This window comes from Mus caroli, unplaced genomic scaffold (genome assembly GCF_978045245.1).
Source record: "Mus caroli unplaced genomic scaffold, Mus_caroli_1 scaffold_13, whole genome shotgun sequence".
NCBI lineage: Eukaryota > Metazoa > Chordata > Mammalia > Rodentia > Muridae > Mus > Mus caroli.
Window position 1 is genome coordinate 23,358,121 of NW_028227268.1, and position 20,279 is coordinate 23,378,399.

The 20,279-nt window shown below is 47.9% G+C and overlaps 1 protein-coding gene across 2 annotated transcripts; it reads right to left on the reverse strand.

Annotated features, from left to right (window-relative positions):
* Positions 1-3,556: 3,556 nt before the first annotated feature.
* Msl1 (MSL complex subunit 1) lies at positions 3,557-13,695 on the reverse strand. Of its 2 annotated transcripts, XM_021178443.3 has the most exons (9): positions 12,564-13,695; positions 9,846-10,072; positions 8,789-9,171; positions 6,851-6,898; positions 6,326-6,390; positions 5,216-5,283; positions 4,748-4,872; positions 4,271-4,343; positions 3,557-3,846 (listed from the first exon to the last, which is right to left on the reverse strand). In XM_021178443.3, exons 1-9 carry the CDS (start codon positions 13,335-13,337, stop codon positions 3,756-3,758), a joined length of 1,854 nt encoding a protein of 617 aa, XP_021034102.1. In that variant the 5' UTR covers positions 13,338-13,695; the 3' UTR covers positions 3,557-3,755. The 2 variants fall into 2 exon arrangements, with proteins under 2 accessions (XP_021034102.1, XP_021034103.1); XM_021178444.3 differs by lacking the exon at positions 6,851-6,898.
* Positions 13,696-20,279: the final 6,584 nt, after the last annotated feature.

Here is a 20,279-nt window from a genome sequence, read left to right on the forward strand (position 1 = left end):
TTCGTTTTCCATTGCTCGCTTTCCCCTGAATTCTATACAGAACATTTTACTGTATTCCTTCGCATGGTTAAAAATCACGAGTCCAGGTGAAAAAGCCTTTAGTCCTGCGTCAGTTGCCAGCTCTTCACCTCAGTCTAAATTTAGGGGAAAGGAGAAACTGCAGTGGGGACAGAACTTAGAATTGCGGTGTTTCCTGGGTGTATTCAAATTTTCCTTTCTCCATGTGTCTTCCCAGCCTAGTTATCTCATTTTGAGAACTGCAGGTTGGAAGGACACTAGTCTTAACTATGCTTTTAAAACATCAGAGCTGGATCGCCCTTGACTAGTTAAGAGGCTAGTTTTGGACCCTCTCTGCCCCTTCAATGTCTCGAAGTATTAGTTTCAAATCCTGGTGCATTGTTACCCTACAGAGAATGCGTTGGGTATGTATTTATCAGCAGTGAAAAAACAACTCAGCACAACTACCTTGCAGCAACATATAGTTTGTGAGCTAATTTATTACTGCATATTGTTAATATACATCAAATAGCTGAGTTAAGAGGATTCTGAGCTGTTTTCATAAATCGCTAAAGGTCCCCGCTGCTTACCAGATCTATAAACAGTATGAGACTTGAAGGAATCATGACTGTCTGCAGGGACTGAGTCAACTGGTGACAGGTGGCCAAATGTATCATGGAGTTCAGCTCCAGAAACAACTGCCTAAACTCAAAATGGAGGATGAATGATTTAGTAAGTGTGAAAGGCATAAGAATCTTATCCATCACCATCTAAAACGGTGCAGCAAGACTGCCACGTTGAGTGTCTAAATAAGGACAAGGATAGCCTGCCACTTTGTCCTTTAGTTGTTTGGTCGGAATCCAGCTTGGGATATTTTCTTTTTTTCTTTTTTCTTTTTTTTTAAGAAAGTCTATGACCTCAGGCTAGCCCTTTCATCACTCGGGACCCACCAGCTTCAGCCTCCCCAGATGCGAGGGTTACAGGTGTGTCCGCTCATAACCCTGCTCTGGGTCCTACTTTCTTTTGTTTTTGAGACAGGTCAAGCAGATCTGAACTTCATTTATCTGGACTGATATCCAGGAAAAATCACGTATCAAACACTGAGTAGGTGACCTATAAAGTCTTGCTTACGAGCTTTGTAATCTGCCATTTATGTATAAGGAAGGACTCAGGACAAAGGAACATACAGACACACACTAGAGTCTGACACAATGGATGAGCCCCTGATTAGAAGAGGGGTGATGTGTTTCTCTATTTCACTTGGGTTAATATGAAGATTCTTTCCCAATCTTTCATATATACAAGCAGATATAATGTTTCCCAACAAATCTAATAAAATGAGGCAAAAGTTCAAAAGTTAACGGCCACAATAGTTTATTTACAATTGAACTCTTTATAAGATATTTACAAGACAGCCGACTTTACACATCAGAAATGGTATCAAAAGTATGAATTACAGCACAGACAACGATATGAAACGGGCATAAAATAAAGCTGAGGTGGAGAGACAAGCAATTTCTCTTTTAATTTATTAACACTAGCTTAAACTTTGTTAAAGAAAGAATAAGGAACTATGTTTTCAGAGAACTGCAGGGCCTCTCTTTCTGCTGAAGACTGAATCTCACAGTGTTGTATCCCACGGAGGGAAAGCAGATAACTCCCCACTGTGCTCCCACCCCAGCCTCCTCAGCAAACCTCAGCATCCCCAAACCAAAGGACATCTAGGAGAGGACAGAACCAAATAGTAGGTCCTCAGGGAAAGAAGAACCAAAGCAATAGAATCCACTTCAGTCCTGCCAGATAGCACCTCATGGATTCCTCTCAGTCTAGCAAAAACAGGATCTGAGGACTCCTCTGAGTAGGGCAGAAACCTGGTGGTTAAATCTGTTAACCCACACCCAAATTAGGAATCTGACAAATCTCGTTGTCAAGAAAAAACTGAGAGGGATCAAGAAACGAAGTAAAGAGACAACTGACTGAGGTTATTATTTTTGAGGAGCATGTTATAAAGAAACAACACAGGTCAGAGTAGGAGCACTAAACAGTTGGCCTCATTAAAAAACAACAACAACAACAACAATCTGGCCCAATCTTTCTAGCTATATCCCCATCCTTAAGGTGTGAGATGAGAGCCCCTAGTGGAGAAGTCCCCTTTCTCTCTACATCCTCGCTGCAGTGGTTTATGGCAGCTTCCATCACAGAGAGACCATGCTCCTAAGCAGATGGAGTTACAAGTGAAAACCCAGAGCCATACACACACACACACACACACACACACACACACACACACACACACACACACACAGGAGAATTAAGAGCAGCAAGATCATCCAAGAACACTACATGGACTGCTGGAATAATTCCTTTCAAAGTCAAACCCAGGGAGCAAGATAACGTCTCAAAAAGCGTTAGCAGTGGGAGGCCCCTGAGAACTTCTCTTCCCACAGTGGCAATGCCATTCTTGCATGCTCAGCAGATGGGCCAACCACACACCCTACATACCTTGGCTTCTCCTCTAAAAGTGCTAATAATTTGGGGCCATGTTCTCTTCAAGGATAAGAGCCCTACCCTTCTAGAGATTGGACCCCAACTTGTTTCTGTACAATAGTCCTGAAGGCTAGTGAAAGGCAATTCCTATCCAGAAGCCCACAGGCCTCGGCTCCATTTCTCTTCCAGATAGTTAACAGGGATCTTACACTGAGACCAAAGTGGCCTGGGAGTGCTGTCCTGATTTTTTTTTTCTTTTTTCTTTTTTTCTTTTCGGTAACAAAACAAGGGCAGAAGATGGGAAACAAGATGGTTCATGTATAAATCTATTTTCACTAAACGAATAAAGTTCACTAGGTACAACTGTTTGTTTCAAGCTGTAGACATCTGCCAGGCAGAGGAAGCGTATCCTTCCATACCCTACCCCCGCCCCCACCCCAAATCTCTATCTCACCACCAAAAGTTTGGCTAATAGGATGAAGCCCCACTAAGGAATCCTTGAAAAGTGACATGACAGAGACATCTCTACAGACTCTCGCATGCCATCCCCAAATGAGAGCTCTATCGGTTTAGCACTGATAACTAGTTGGAAACTTACACTCCCAGTCTCTTTTCTAAACATTTTCTTTGTTGGGGGTGGGAAGGAACACTTCAGTTACCCATCAACTAAGAAAGTGAACCAGCTGCACGTCTCCTCCCACATGCCACTGTCACAGAGCGGTTTAAAGAGAACGAACTTTCAGGTAAAACTCTGCAGTTTCTCCCTCTGAGGAATGTCTTGCTTCATTACTTCATGCTATTCCTCGGGCCCTAAAGCTCACGGTGAAACCTACTACACCCACACTATTCAGAAGGCGCACCAGGGAGGCATGAGGTCAGGGCAGGCACAGCTCCTACAGGAAGGGTTGCTGTTGTCCATCTTAGACACGCTAATGAAGAGCCCTTTACCCCGTTAGGCAGGCAGGTGAGTTACAAGTGGCCCCTGAAACCCCCCAAGTCTCCCCCTATAGGACGAGCTCAAGCTCATCTCCCCAAAATGGGAAAAGACGCTCCAGTAACTCCTAATTCACAATTAGCCCAACGCAAGAGCTTTCTTCTGTTTGTTTTGTGAAATCAGAGTAAAGAAAACAAAACTAATATAAAGGGAGTATGGAAAGGCATTACCAGTGAATGATAACATACATGAGGACACAGGTCACACATACAGGTCTCTGCTATTCTCTTGGAACAGCATGCTACAACTATCTGAAGACAGGCTATTGCCAGCACAGCTACTTCCTACAAGTCCGGTGAGGTGTTTGCTTCTTCTGGATCTCCAACCTGCAACGGCTTCGCTCATCCAACCAGGGTAGTTCAAAGTTCCTGGCAAAAAGAAAGACAGCAAAGTGACAAGGCTACTTCCAAGGCGGTAGTCAGCTGACACAGTCACCATCCAAATGACAATGTCATCTACCTCTGATTAAAGAGCATTCCTAAAGCCAGGCATGGTGGTGCACGCCTTTAATTCCAGCACTTGGGAGGCAGAGGCAGGAGGATTTCTGTGTTCGAGTCCAGCCTGGTCTACAGAGTGAGTTCCAGGACAGCCAGGGCTACACAGAGAAACCCTGCCTCAAAAACAAACAAACAAACAAAAAAAGAGCATTCCTACTTCCTGGCTTCTGGCTTGTCATCAGACAATCATGGCTATCCCTAAGTCATGTGTGTCCCCATTCTATCTACACTTCCATGGAGCCTGAAAAGTATGTACGAATTACCTGAAAAGAGAGGAACAATCTGTTCTACTTACTGTGGAGCTAATTTTGGTAATGGCCGTCCAAATGCTACAACAGGCAAGAAGGGGGTAATCAGCAAACTTTCAACTATGGAAGAAAATCACATGGAGCCTTGTTAGCAAAGAAACATCCAACCACCACCACCACCACCTCCACAGCACAGCTCACTCGTCACAAGCAGCTGTGCTGTGGAGACTTGCACTCTTTTTTCCCCCTTGAAAAGTCTGCAATTGCAAATTTTTTATTTGCTTTATTTTATGCTATTTTATGTTTCTGTCCCTGTGTATGGGTTTGTACATGTGAGTGTTGTGCCCTTTGAGGTCAGAAAAGGGCACCAGGTCCCCTGCAACTGGAATTCCATGCAGTTCTGAGTTGCCCAACGTGGGTGCTGGAAACCAAATTTTGGTCTGTCCAAGAACAGAAGTGCCCTTAATCCCTGAGCCATACTTCGTCAGCCCCAAAGCCTACAGTTTTTGATAGATACCACTTACCATCATCTGGCTCAGGGAAAAATGAGGTAACCTCAGGCTCAGATTCCTGAATTCCTTTCTTTTTATACATTCTGAGCTGCAGTCGCTGTAAAATTCTTTGTTCCCTGATCCTCTGAATATCCCATCTGGGAAAAACCAGACAAACACAAACAAACAAACCAAGCATTACTACTCACCTAAAAGTTGTCCTACAAAGGCAGTTCCCACTCTCCAGGGTCTAGAAGGTCCTTGACCGGGTAAAGGGACTGACTACCAGGCTGCGGAAGAATTCTTTGGGTGCAGCACTCTGAATTATATGCTGGTGTTCCAAAGAAAGTAGTACTGAGGGAGGGCATCCATAAAAAGGCCAACATGTGTGCCTGTAAGGACAACCGCCCTGGCTAACTGTGACACTAGTGCCTGCCCCAGGACTCTCCCAGTCACAGTCCTAAGGCTCACATGCTCCCGGGATGGGGGTCTTGGTCTTACCGTTTTCTCCTCTTCTCGTCTAGCTCCAGTTTCGCATGCCTCTTTGAAAATACACTGTCATCCAGGTTCTGGAAGAGGAACAACAGGGACAAGCGACCTATGAGCATGCTGGAGTAACAGTTTTCAGGAACACGAAATCATTCACCTCAGGTTCTAAAAATATCCAGCTCTATAAATATCACACACACCTCCGAGTAAAAGAATCAATAAGATACACTTCTGTCCTTATCCCATCCTTCCCGACATCCCAAGCTTCAAAATGAATTTTCCTAACTTTTCAGGGTAAACATGTCAAACATCTCTGAGAGGATTATAAATCCTCCCCCTTTATACTTTGTAGGAATCTCTGAGTTCAAAATACCAATTTGTTTTTCAACAATCAAGTAAGTTTGGAACATAGGATTGTGTTGCTGAGTGGCAGCATGGAGTCCCTTAGCTTGGAACACTTCCCCCACAACACTGATTAGTGACCTAGCTATTCCAAACCAGGCTTTTCTCATCCATAAGATGAAAGATACAGACCTAATAACCCCAAGTTCCTTTCTTAAGAGTTCTTTATAGGGGCTGGTGAGATGGCTTAGTGGGTAAGAGCACTGACTGCTCTTCAGAAGGTCCTGAGTTCAATTCCCAGCAACCACATGGTGGCTCCCAACCACCCATAATGAGATCTGACGCCCTCTTCTGGTGCGTCTGAAGTCAGCTACAGTGTACTTATGTATAGTAATAAATCTTTGGGCCAGAGCGAGCAGGGCCGACCAAAGCGAGCAGGGGGTCCTAAAATTCAATTCCCAACAACCACATGAAGGCTCACAACCAACTGTACAGCTACAGTATACTCATATACATAAAATAAATAAATAAATCTTTAAAAAAAAGAGAGTTCTTTTTAATCCATTCACAGCTATTAGAAATATTCAAGCAAGCCTTTCCCTCCATGCCCCACCCCAACTCCATGGTCTTTGAGACAAGATCTCCCTCTGCTGTCTACAGAACCCTCCACATCTTCAATCTGAGTCACTGCCTTGCCTCAGCCCCTGAGTAGCTGGGACTCTAGGTGCTAATCCCCATATCCTACTGTTCCTAACCCCCTTAACAGCTCTGGGTACTCACCTCCAAAATGTCTGAAGGATTTGGGTCCCTTAGAGGCTCTACTGAGTGGTCCCTCCAAGAAGGAACTGAAAAAATAAAGAAAAAGAAGAAGAAAAAGAGGAGGGTGGAACCACCCTTAAATCCAAAGTCATACAGCTGTCCAACTATCCACAAGGACAAGAGGTCTCTCCCCAGATAAGACAGTTATTATGTGATAGGAATCCATATTATGGCCTCATTCAAGGCCATAGTCAGTCAGTGTCCTCACTATGGTATACAAGAACCTAAAGCGCCATTGCAGTCTGCCAAACTCAGGGTCACCAAAAAACCCTAAGCCAACACCTGACAATCCACACAATGGATGCTCCTAACGTTCCTGAAAAACAACTGGGGTGTGTGGGTTGTGTTGATGCCTACAGTAGTGTTATCAAACGCCAAGGACTCTCTCACTGTTCCACATCCAACAGACGAGAACGCAGCTCCCAACCAGCCACCATCCCGCCAAACCCCACCCCAGGCCCAGCCAGCAATTCCTAATCTACTCACCAGCCAAGACTGAAGTTTCTCCTGCAACACTTGATGGCATCAGACACCCTAAATAATGCAGGAAAGAAGAGTCATCTCAGTGTAAAAAGAAAAAAAGCCCACACCCAAAATGGAAGAAAGGATCCTCTCTGATGCGCTCGCTAGGAAGCCATTTTGCTTTCTGAGTTGTTCTTTTGAGAAATTCTCTCTGGGGAAGGGGAAGAGGGAACAACAGACAAAAGAAAAGAAAATAAGCCCACCACTTTTTTTTTTTTTTACACTGAGACGACTTCTTTTCTTCATTATTTAGGGTGGTTTCCCTGCAACAGTTGATGGCCAAGGATATCAAACCTTAAACTCAGAACATGGCAGGTGAGTAAAAGTTGACCTATTTTTCAAATAAATAGATCAGTGTTCTTAGCACTTACAGATGTAGTCTTCTTACCCAGTCTCCTCCTCCCTCCAAACAAACTACCTGGCTGGTTCAGCCTGAACAACATGCACAAAGAAAGACTTTGGCTTCCTTAGAATAAGTCATTGAGACTTCCTCTTGAGATAGGAGCATCAATAACAGAAGGACTCACACACTTATGCAGAACTCAGGCTCCTCAAGAGACTGGGATCTCCCAGTCACACCCCCTCATCGTGTTATGCCCACAATCTCAGACGTGTTTGGAACTTGCTCTACTAGAGTAGACAGGGTTTTCAAAAACAGCCAGTCACAAAGAATAACTCCAGACCAAGCCATTTCCTAATTCCGGATGGGAAGTTGCTTCATGGTTTCTCCTAAACTGTTACACAGCATTGCTAGAGCAGCAAAAATTAACTATTAAAATGAACCTGTTCAACTGACTGAAACAACTTTAAGTACCTAAATCTAGGTCAGGACCCTGCTCTGTCTTGTGTCCTCAGTGTGAGGCCTAATAAAGGTTAGATGGGTTCTCCATCTTCCCCACTGGGATTTGTCACAACATGCAGACAAAGCCTGGAGAATGCTCACATCTCAGTGATGGATTCCCATCCCCAACCCTGCTGGAGGAAGGCACAGGAGTAGAAACTTAGGTCTAAGGATCTAGCTAAGAAAGCTTTGCCCACCATTACCCAAGAGTACCCACAATGGCTGTCATAGACTAATATTACACACTTGAAGACACATTATAGTTACTGGTTCAAATGGAAGATGGGGATCATCTCTGTGGAAGCCATTAAGAAATAAACAAGAATAAAGACCGAGTCCCCACACCCCACACCCTCCCCAAGCAGCTCAGATATCCCAAGATAGTCCTTATTGTTTGAAAAATAGTTTGTAGACCATTTTATTTAAATATATGAACAACCAATGGGCTACTGCAATCCAAGTGAACTCTCCACATCTTAGAACCTTGTGAAGTGCAGTAAAGGAAGACTGTTGGTCTTTGGCAGATTTCTCCTGCCCCCAGACCGGGACAGAGAGATACAGATAAATGTTTATGTAGTTAGAGAGCGGAGGCCCAGGTGAAATTCCCCACCCCAAGCTGGCTCCCCAACCAAAAATTACCATTGGCCCCTGAGAACACCCAAAGACCGCCCTCCCAGGTTTCACACAATATCAATTGCAGGAACAGTCGTGCACGGCAAAGTGTAAGTTCTATGCATTTCACAGCACAGAAAACCCTTCTTTCAGAGGGCATGCAAGTTGCCGGAGATTACACCCCCCAAGTCTGGTGCTCTTGTGATGAGCAACTTACTGGCAAACACATCTCCCAGTGTTGTGAGCAGACACATACATTGAGCACATTTTGCTGTAATTCCATCTATTTGCAATGCCTGCACAGTGTCTGTCTCTGGCTGTTAACTTACTCATTCTTGACAGAACTCTGCTTTATTGATTGCACTTTTTAAAAAATGCCAAAGGCCTTTCACACGTGTTAGCGTGACCGCCACCACTAGGGTAAAGAGCAAGTGTTCTCTATGCCTTACTTGCTACAGTCTCCTCCTTCTTTGGAGAGGATTCCCGTAATGGTAACGGTGATGGGGGAGGCTGGTGCCAACGACACAAATACATTTCTGTGGTGGAAAGGTACGGCAAATCTTCCATCTCACTTGAGAAGGCTTTCTCCTTGGGGTGGGCGCTGGGTCCCTTTTGGGGAGTCGAGAGTCTTGGTGGGGTATCCACTGAAGACCGGGGCTTTTCTGGGGTTTCTTGGCTCCTCAATTCACGTTTACAAACAGTTTCTGATATGGAACCACAGGGTTCCTCTTTAATGGGAGAGTGCTTAGGAGTTTTTGTTTTGACTTTTGAAAATTCAGGAGCCAGCTTTTTAACAGGAGTCTTTCTTTCTGTATTTCCAAATGGGGTTTTCCTATTAGGTAGGAAAAAAAATGTTATAAAAATTAATTGATTTCAGGGCCAGGCAGTGGTGGCACACGCCTTTAATCCCAGCACTTGGGAGGCAGAGCCAGGCAGATTTCTGAATTCGAGGCCAGCCTGGTCTACAGAGAAACCCTGTCTCGAAAAACAAAATAAAAACAAAAACAAAATTAATTGATTTCAAATAAAATTTGATTTGAATATATTTGAGGGCAAGAGAGGCATCCAAGTACCTAAATATCTACTGTTCATTTGGAAGCCATGGGCAGCAAGGGTCATGCTTCAAAGTATGCAGAGCAGGCCTTGGAGAGTGAGCTAGCATCTGTGCTTGAGGAGACTCCATTCTCCTTCAGACACACTCAGCATTCTGTACTTAGTACTGTGACCAAGAAAATGTTTCAAGACAATTTCTCAACACAGAAACCTGGAAGTTTTTTGTTTGTAAAAAACAGATTCCCTATTGCCAGGCTGACCTTGAACTCACAACAGACCTCTTACCTTAGCTTCCTAAGTGCTGTGATTACAGGGGTAAGCCACCATGCCCCTAGAATAACAGACTTCTCAATTCAGGGTATGGTTACTATAATGCCAATCCACGACTCCCAAGCCCATATCCCATCACCATCAGCAGCTCCTCACCGTTTCCAGTTAAGAGGATAAAGTTACCTTTTGTGTCCCTTTCCACTGCGGCCACAGGAGAAAGGCTTGCAAGGCAGAGCCTGGGAGGTCTCGCAAAGCTCCGGCTGGCTGCGCTCCAGTTTAATTTTCTCAGACAACTCTGCTTCCTCTCTCTCTTCAGGTTCATAGCCCTGGAGCAGCTTGTGCCTTTCCTTCTCGTTATCCCTCTTCACCAGCTGCATCCGCCTTTCCATACGTTCAATCCGAGCAAGGAGCTAGAGGGAAGTGACAAGGTGCAGACTTACACACCAAAGTTAAACACCGGTACTTAGCCCCATTTAGGAATCAGCGATCTTCTGCATGCCACTATGGTCCCTACCAATTCAACTTTTACTCTGAATTGGCAGGCACGAATCTGAATGGCTTCCCTTAAACGCAATAAAGGCAAAAGACAATTAATTGTAGGAGTTAGTCTGGATGGCAAGAGGCTGGGGCAACCTGAAGTTCTTTCTTTGAAGGGGAGACCCTTCCCACTGGGCAGGATCGGAGTACCTTTTAATGGCAAGGCCTCTGCCACTTGGCTCCAAGTCTTTTGGGACCCCCTCAATTGAACCTTGTTTCAGTTCGTCGTCGTTGTACGCGGTGCTAGGGATGGAATCAGGGCCTCCTGACTGTGCTTGGCAAACACTCTAAGCACCACCACCACTGAGCTACATTCTCAGCCCTGTGTTCTTTTAAGGTGTCCTACGGTTGTCCAAATTCTATCTGCTCTATGTTCACTCCAAAACTCTAGACAGAGTGGAATGTTTAAACAGCACAATGCAGAAGAATCAAGGGCTCACAGAGCGTCCCTAGGGATAGCAGTATCACATCAAAATGTTATGTGTACGTATTTGAGGGAGTACTTCTAAAACATACTACACTGGAAAGAATTATAATCGACGCCAGTAATATAATCCCAACACACATGACATATATATTCTGCTTTGTGTTGGAGATAACAGGAAACTATTATCTAAATATTTATCAAAATTACATTCTAATTGAAGAGAACCACAAAAATCAAACAAAATGGAAGTCTATTGTAATCAGAAACTTGGTATTAACTCAGTTTTGACAAAAAGGTGACTGTGCTACTTACAGCACAAGAGTTTTGCCTTGGTTAGTGAGTGACGTCACTGCTGCTCTCTTACTGCCATGGCATAGACTTCAGCAGAGGCCAAACAATGACTGGAATAAGAGCAGGCCTAAGCAGGGCTAAGACTGTAGTACATGACAGAAGCAGTGAATGCCAAGCTCAGACCAATGCCTTAGTCTTAACTCACCCCACTTTTTCCTACCTTGAAAAGCCCATGAAGGAGGCCAAAGAAGGCATCCCCTTAAGAACTCAGCACAGCCCTCCAGCAGCGGTAGTACCCCCCCACACGCCAGCCACTCGTGTCATCTGTGTTCTGATTCACAGCCTTAGCATTATTTAACCATGTTTTGTGGGTGACATAGTCTTCATTTCTTCTCCTTTACTGATCCTTCTCTTCCCACCCCCTTCCCATGAAAGGAAGGATATGTTGTGTTCTAACGGCAGGGCCATCACACCCCAGACTGCAGTACAGTGCTGAGCAGTGCCACTCCATGCTGAGTAACTTCCACAAAGCAACACTGAGGTATTTCAACAAGACCTGCCCCAGCTCCTGTTCCACCTTGCAGAAGGCACTCTCCCATCAAACAGACGCCTGATGGCGACTCATTTAGGAAGCAAACAAAATGAACAGCTCTTCTGCTCCCATGCTCAGCCTGTGGTGCGTGAAGCCCCAGAGTGAGAGGAGCCAGGAGTGAGGGACGGAGGGAGCAGAGCCTGAGCGCACTGTAGAAGCCATGTTTATTTTTAGGCGTCTAAAAGATATGTTAGCACTGTAGCACCCACCACCCCAGCGGCCCTGAGGTGTGAGGGAGTGTGCTTAACATGTGTGCCCAAGGCTGCTGCTCACGCAAGCAAGCCTATGGAGTCATGCTCCCCAGGAGTACAAAGAAATAACTGACAACTTCTCTAATACCTCAAGATTCGAAAACAGGTCTGGGAGGTGGAAGGGTTTACAGAATACATCGAATAGGCTTATGTCTTAAAATCTGCCAGCTTAGTCAAGAGACGTGGTCAGCGGGTAGTGTTTTATAAACTCAGATTTTCTACTAGAAACTCTCTGAAATCAAAGGCAGTGATTCTCATTTAGGAGAGCTAAAACAGGATTCCACATACACCATCTTTACCCTCTACAGACCAAAAGACCTATGACAACCTTCCTGTCTAAAGATGCTGCAACAGCCGTGGTTACGGCAACAGCTGTTATAGCCTCTTCTCCAATGCACAGCTAATGCAACAGCGCTTGAATACAACCCCTGCCATACAGCCACATCTGCACCCCACCCTATCATTTTTAACCCCTCGTAAATCAAGTCTTTTCCCACTCTAAACGTCTTTCCCACAAGTGTGGGGCTGTCGTTTTAAATTAACCCTTTGGCAACCGAAGCCTCCCATTACCCCCCCCACACACACACACACACACACACAGGTTGCCCTTTAACCCTTTCTTCCGACCCAACGTGTCAGTGATGCCAGGCTCCTAACGACCTAACATCTAAGGCACTCTTTAGCTGGTGGACAACTTCCTCTAACCCTAACCTAGCGGGGACCTCTGCCTCCTACAGCCCCCTTCCCCCGAGCATGCGCAGAGCTCGATCTCCATCCCTAATGCAGATTAACCCCTCCCGTACCGTATCTCTCTCGGACTTCAGCTCCTCGATCTCCTTCTCCTTGGCCTGCAACTGCTGCTGCTGCTGTTCGATGAGGTCCAATTGCAGCAGAAGGATCTGTTTGAGGCAGGCGGCCTGACTGGAGGCTCCCGAGCCGCCGCCACCCCCGAGAGGGCTCTTCCTTATACTCTTCCATCTGCCCTCACTGGCCGCCAGGGTCCCGGCAGTGGCGGTGGGCGCGAGGGGTGGTGGCCCGGGCAGAGGTAGTGGTGGGGGTCCCGCCGGGTCCGAGGCGGTGGCAGCTGGGGGAGCCGCCCCACCCTTGTCCCCAGCCCAGGGCGTAGGCTCTTTGGCCGCCGCCACCACGATAGAGCCCGTCTGAATGGGCAGCACCGCCTGATACTTGGGCCGGGGGCTGCAGCCAGCGCCGGCTGCGACTGGCTCCCCGCCGATGCCGGCTTGTTTAGTAGCTGGGGGCGGACAGGGCAAGGGCACTGAGCCGCCCCAGCTCTCTTCCTGCTGCCCGGGGGCCGCCCCGGCTGGGAGTAACAAGCCCCGGCCCTTGCCGCCGCCACAGCCGGCTGGAGAGGGCGAGGGGCTCCCGCCTTGGGAAGAGGCCAGCGGGGGCCCCGGCTCCTTGAGCTTACGATGCCGGGGGAGGAAATGGGCTTCGGCCGCCCCGGACTCGTCCTCGGGCCCGCCCAGCGCCGCAGCCCGCTCGTAGTCCAGTCGCTGCTCGGGGTTGCCGCCGGCAGGGGCCGCGGCCGCCTTGAACACTGCGGATCTCATGGTCATAGTGGTCCGGAGCGGCGCGGGGGACCGAGACGGAGGAGGGGGTGGGGAAGGGGCGAGGTGCGGGGGGTCGAGGACGGAGGAGGGGGAGGGGAGTTTGGCGGGCTCGGCTCAGCAGAGCGGCCACAGGCCTCCCCTAACGCGGCTTCTCCGAGGCCCGGGCGCCATCCCGCCGGCGAGCGGAGAAGTGGAGGCCGCGGCTGAGGCCCGCCGCCGACCCATGGTGGCCTCGCCGCCGCCTCTGCTGCCGCCACCGTCGCCTTCGCCGCAGAGGCAGGAGCTCGCACCCAGCCGCCCCCGAGCTCATCCCCGGAGCTCGCTTCGGCCCCCCCTGGCCCGGCCGGGCCCGCCTCGTCTCCCCACCCCGCACCCCCCCTTCCCCGCCCCGGCCCCCCGCCCCGGAGCTCGCCTCAGCCGCCCCGAGCCTCCATTCCCCCCCCTTGCTCCTCCTCGGGAGGGGGTGGGAGGGACGGGTCCGCCCAGAGCCCTCCTACTCCGGGAGGGGGGGGTCTGCCGCCTCCCCCGGGGGGTCTCCGCGCCGCCTGGTCCCCCTCCCCCACAGTCACCCCCGACTCCTCGGCGTTTCCCTTTAAAAAAAAACGGAGCTGCCGCAGCCGCCGCCACCGCCGACCGGAGCGCGCATGCGCCGAGAGGGCAGCGGGCGGGAGCGAACCGGGAGCGGAGAGGAGGGAGGCGGGTAGCGCTATTGTGAAAGGGGCCGTCGCCACCGCTGCCGCCGCGAGGGGGAGGGGACCGAGGCGCGGGGGCCCACGAGGGGAGGTCGGGGACGAGGGCGAGGACGCAGGAGCGGGCGAAGGTGGGCTGCCGAGGCAGGGGCGGGCTGGGGAGGGAAGAAGGGCGAGGGCGGGCGGCCGCTGGTGGTTGGGGAATGCGGAGGATCCCCGGCAAAACCAAGTGCGAGAGAATGGGGTTGGGGAGGAAGGAAGGAGGTAGATGCTCCCGCCCCTCGCGGTCGCCTACCGACCGCTCTGCTGAGCCGGCCTTCGTCCGGTAGCCCTTGCCCGGAGCCCCGCGCGCCTTCGGGACCGGCCCCGACCCAGGCTCCCGTGGAGCCTGCGGCTGTTGCAGGGAGTAGAAGTCAAAGCTTCCACCCTCTAGGCTCCCTGGCGGTCTCACATGGGTTGGGGAAACAAATGAAGTTCTTTGTCTCTAAGGGATCCAACACAGAAATGAAGGAACCTCTGGTTCCCAGAAGCAGCAAAATCCATGATGTCTGCTGCCCAGGGAGTTGTAAGCACAACCTTGGGGTGAAGTACTGCCAACTACCGACAGTTGTTTCCCAAGCAGCCATGTCTCCAGCCTTCTTAAGCTGTAGCTACTCCTAGCATCTTCTGGAAGAAGATTCAAGAAATCTATGGAGAGATGTATGCTGGTATTAGGACTAAGTGTTCTTTAGGGCCTTCTACTGGAGCACTTCCCAATTCTCCAGGTTCATAGTGTCTGTGTGCCTTAATTTTCCAAGCAACTTTAGCCACTAAGTCCTCATAGTTCCCTATGGAAAAAACATGTACATAGTTGTAAATTAATTGGTTGCTTATCTGTCTGAAGTGCACTTCTAAAAATTTTTATAGGAGATAGATATAGTGGTATACACCTTTAACCCCAGCCCTTGTGAGGCAAAGACAGGAGAATTTGTGAGTTCGGGGCCATCTTGGTTCACAAAGCAAGTTCCAGGACAGGGCTACATATACTTTGTCTAAATAAATAAATGTCTCAATGTGAGCAAGCAGATCTTGTCTCTATAAATAAATAAACGATAAGTTGTACAGAGATAACAAGGACACCTGGTCCAATGTGAAATCTAACTAGAAACTGCTTCTGCTTTGTGGGCTCTAAGCATGAAACACTTCATGGGTATGAAAGTCCTGAGTCCCTGTCCTCTTTCCATCAGGTGGGCCTCAGATCTGCACAGGAAGGCAGTAGAAGGAAGGGCAGGATTAGAAAGAAGTTTGTAGAATGTGGTCTTTTTCAGTGTGAAGACTGCCACCTCACTATCCTGATACCTCCCAGATTTGTGGCTTGTTGGACCCTTACTCCAAAATCCTATCTCCAACTCCCTAGAATATGGCCAACTGGATGTCTGTTTGGTTGGGGTTTTTTGTTTGTTTGTTTTTTCGAGAGAGGGTTTCTCTGTGTAGCCCTGGCTGTCCTGGAACTCACTTTGTAGACCAGGCTGGCCTGGAACTCAGAAATCCGCCTGCCTCTGCCTCCCGAGTGCTGGGATTAAAGGTGTGCGCCACCACGCCCGGCTTCAACTGGATGTCTAATAATGCACTTCAGACTCAAGCTTTCGACTCTGCACCTAAATCCTGCTTTCCTGTTTCCAGTAAGTCAGCCCATCTTACTTTAAAAAATCCAAAGTAGTACATTTTACATCTTCGCCACAACTCCACCTTGATGTAAGCTGCCATCTCTGCTTTTCTGTTTATTGTTTTAATTATGAAATGCTTGTGATTTGTCTCATGATTTCAGCCTCTGTCTAAGTCTCCCCCGGTCATTTGTAGTGATCCTGATAAATTTAAGGTCATAAGATCACTTGGATTAAAAGCGGTCATTGTAATGGTCTGAAGGACCTGGCCCTTCACGCTGCTGTGGACTAGAGAACTCTCACTGCTTTCTGTGGACCCTGTCCTGCCATACTTGCCTCCTGTGTCTGTCTGCTCAGGTCTATACATTTGCTGTTCTCTCATATGGATCCCTACTCACAGGACTTCTACACTCTGTCCCTTTTTACTAAATGTCACCTTTTAGACGCCTCCTCTGCTGGCCTCTTATTTCCTCTGCAGGATTTACTTAGCATCTAATACATACTTTGTCCTGCATGATCCTCAACTCCTAATGTGAATCTTACAGGTTGCTCACTGAATGTTGTCCGTATCAACCGACACCCATACGTGTTACAAAGTGCCACCTTGAAGCCTGTTCAGGTGTGAGTCCACGAGTCAGTTCATGTAGGGTGACAGTCCTCTGGGGATGTATAGAGAAATTACAGATAGGAGGGTGAGCAGAGGCCCAGGCCTGTTGTCTGTAAAATCAGCTCTTTTGGGAGACTGCAGTAAAACTATTCCAAGTCCAAGACTTGCCAGGTTACGGACTGACAGGACTCTGCCATGGTTCAGTGGTTAGTGCGTCTGCATACCCAGCATCCACAGAATCCTAGGTTCAGTCCTCAGTATCACATAGAAAAAGGCCTGCTGAGCCGCCTCCGAGGCTAAGGGGGACTGCAGAGAGGCCTGAGGAACAGAGTTCGATCCCTGGGACACCAACGACAGAGGGAAGGTACTGGAGCCAGACTTCAGTGAAATAAATGTAAATATGTAGAAAGAGAAGCCAAGGCTGGAGCATGAACCGGCCAGAAGCTAGCACAGGGCTGGGGAGCTGGTTCAGCAGGCACAGGTGCTCGCCCTGCAAGCCTGGCCACCTGGGGTTAAATTCCCAGGACATGGGCACAGGTGGAAGGAGGGAAGCAACTCCACCGCCACAGACTGCTGTGACAAGCCTCCGCCCCCCACATGCACATCTACCCAAACTGGAATCATTAGCATCGGTTAGAAAATTTGGATGTGCAAATTTCCAGGTCCCACCCTAGGCCTAAAGATTCCCTAGCTCTGCGTGGGTTTTGAGCCATCCCTCCTCCCCTGGGGCTTTGTTTCTATTTATTCTTTCTTTAGACTGGGGTCTTGAGTACACAAACTGGCTTTGAACTCCTAATCTGGCTACCACCTCCTGAGTGCTGGGATTACAAACACTATCATGCTAAGCTAAACCTTCCTCCTACCCACTCTTAAAGGGCCAGACTGTGACTTATGTTAGGCTTGAATGACTGGAAGGCCTTTTTTTTTTTTTTTCCTCTTCAACTTCAGTACCACCACTGCAATGCAAAAGCAGCCCCACTGAATGATACGGTATACACGGTCGTTTTCCAATATAACTTTATTATAAGAAATTTGTATTCCTAATAATTTTGTTTGGAGTTTTAAAACGAGGTCTGAGCCGGGCATGGTGGCGCACGCCTTTGATCCCAGCACTCGGGAGGCAGAGGCAGGTGGATTTCTGAGTTCAAGGCCAGCCTGGTCTACAGAGTGAGTTCCAGGACAGCCAGGGCTATACAGAGAAACTCTGTCTCAAAAAAAACAAAAAAAAACCAAAACAAAACAAAAAAAAACGAGGTCTGAGGTCTCTCATGTCTATTTATCTCTTCTAGGTAGCCTCTAATTACTGTGTAGCTGAGAAGGACCTTGAACTTCCTGCATCTATCTCTAGAGTGCTGGATTATAGACATTTACCATTGTATGCATTCACAACAGGCTAAACACAGTCAGTGCTGGGGGTCTTACCCAGGGCTTCACCTGTGCCAGGCAAGCACTCTACCAACTGAGGCACATCCCCAGCCCTGTTTCTAACAGTTTATAACCTTATCTTAAAATTTGCAACTATCAGAGGAGATGACTCAGCAGTTAAGAGCGTTGGTTTCTCCTTCAGAGGACCTGGGTTCGATTCCCGGCACCCACATGGTGCTCATAACTGTAACTCCAGTTCCTGGCGGTCCATCTGGTCCAGGGCATGTACAAGGTGCATGCAGGCAGAATACCCATACACAGAAAATAATACATTGCAACTATTCCATACAGGTTTTTGGTTTGTTTGTGACAGTGTCTCACTAGGTAGCCCTAGCTGTCCTGCAACCAATTAGATCACTTGAAAGTCATGGTGATCTGTCAGCCTCTATCTCCAGAGTCCTGGAAAGTCTTCAGTGTCTGAAGAGAGCACATCTACATAAAATAAACAAATCTTGCTGGGTGGTGGCAGTTGGTGGCACACACCTTTAATCCCAACACTTGGGAGGCAGAGGCAGGTGGATTTCTGAGTCAATAGAGTGAGCTCCAGGACAGCCAGGGCTACACAGAGAAACTCTGTCTCGAAAAACCAATAATAATAATAATAAAAGACAAAAAATGCTGAGTTAGACTTCCCCTTCTGGCTGCCACTCCTGATCTAAGGGTACCTAGCCTGAGCTGGAGTCAGTCTAGGATAAAATAGGAATGGAAGTACTGTCTAGTCCCCAAGACACACATGCAAGGTGTGTGAGAGCTGTTTCTAATGCAGATAAGCTGCGTTGTGTTTGTTTTAAAAGTACTTTTTCTGGTGGTACTAGACACTGAATCCAGGACTTCATGACTGTCGGGCAAATGCCCCACTCCTGAGCCCTGTGCCCTGCTGAGTTTTACTCCTTTGAGATAGCCTCACTAAATTGCCCAGGCTGACTTTGAACTGTGTAGCGAGCGCACACTGACCCTGACACTGAACTTTCAATCCATGGCCCTAAACAAATGAAGGAGGCCAGTGAACTCATTGATGATAGTACTTTTTAAATGACTTTATCAGCAGAATAAAAAGCTGGTAATCCTTTTTTTTTTTTTTTTTTTTTTTTGATTTTTCGAGACAGGGTTTCTCTGTGTAGCCCTGGCTGTCCTAGAACTAACTTTGTAGACCAGGCTGGCCTTGAACTCAGAAATCCGCTTGCCTCTGCCACCCGAGTGCTGGGATTAAAGGCGTGTGCCACCACGCCTGGCTCAAAAGCTGGTAATCTTAATTCTGGAGACTTTTCAGCTCAAAAATCCAAAGTCTACAGTTTCACTGCAACAAATTAAGTAAACATACTTTTCCCCCTCAAAGCCAAGATTGGAATCTTTGGATTGGCTATCTCAGGTTCAGCTCTAAGATCTAAACCACCAGAAACTGAGAAGAGGTCTTTTTTGGGTTTTGACTTTTGGAAAATTTTTTTGAGACAGGCTATATCATTCTATGGCCCAGACTGACCTCAAATTCTTTGTGACCTTCCTGGGCCTTGCAAGGTGTGTGAGCCTCCAGGCCAGGCAAAGAATTCCTTTCATTAGAATTCTTGCTTCTAAACCATCAAGTTGTAGTGACTCCTGAACTAAAATATACAAGGAAGTAGGTTTTAGAGTGTAAAGGCCAGGAGGGGTGCGGTGAGGTAATACCCCTAATCTCAGCCCTGAAGAAGGATGAGGCCAGAGAGCGAGTTCACCCTGGTGTACATAATGGGTTCTAGGCTAGCCTGGGCTACAATTTCAGACCCTGTCCCAAAACAAAAAAAAAAAAAAAAAAAAACTAAGAGGAGTCCCTTGTGAGGAGGGAACCTAAAAGAAGCAGTGCTTAATATGCTGAAGTCAAATCCCTAAACTATTTGATCAGAAGTGGGATGCTAAGCACTTTGCTTAGTGGCTGCAAGTTTGGAAAGGGGTAATACCAGTCTTTCGCTGTCAGGCACAGGTTTATGGAATTGCTGGATTCCACTCCTATTTTCTTTTTTTCTTTCTTTCTTTCTTTCTTTCTTTCTTTCTTTCTTTCTTTCTTTCTTTCTTTTTGGAAGGGCATCCTTGTGGTATGTAAAAGCATTTGGCAAACCACTTTACCTGTCCGTGTCTTGGTTTTCCCAGGTACCACACCCGCCTCCACCACAGCCCCCAAACACGGAAAACTGGAGTAGCTCATCTTCCCCGTCTCTTCCATTTTTTGACAGAGAGGCTGCTAACTAGGGGCAGAACTTGGTAGTAAAAAAAAAAAAAAAAAAAAGTGACCATTTGTCTTGGCGCCTCTTCAAGGAGAGGATTCTCCTGGGCGGCTTTCCGAGGCGCTCGGGAAGGTAAATAAAAACTGGAGTTCCGTGGATGACATTAGCCCCGTCCCACGTGTCACCGAAGGGACACCACGGCCGCGCTAAGCCACTTTGGAGGCTAGGACACCAACCAGTACGGAACTCGAAGCTTCCGCCGAAGGTCTGCGGGGCTCACGCCTGCCTGCCTGCCTGCCTGCCTGCCTGCCTGCCTGTAGGAGTCCCTGTCTCCTGCTCCTCTCCAAGGACGGGTACACCCACCTGCTTTATTCAGTTCCCTTTACAAT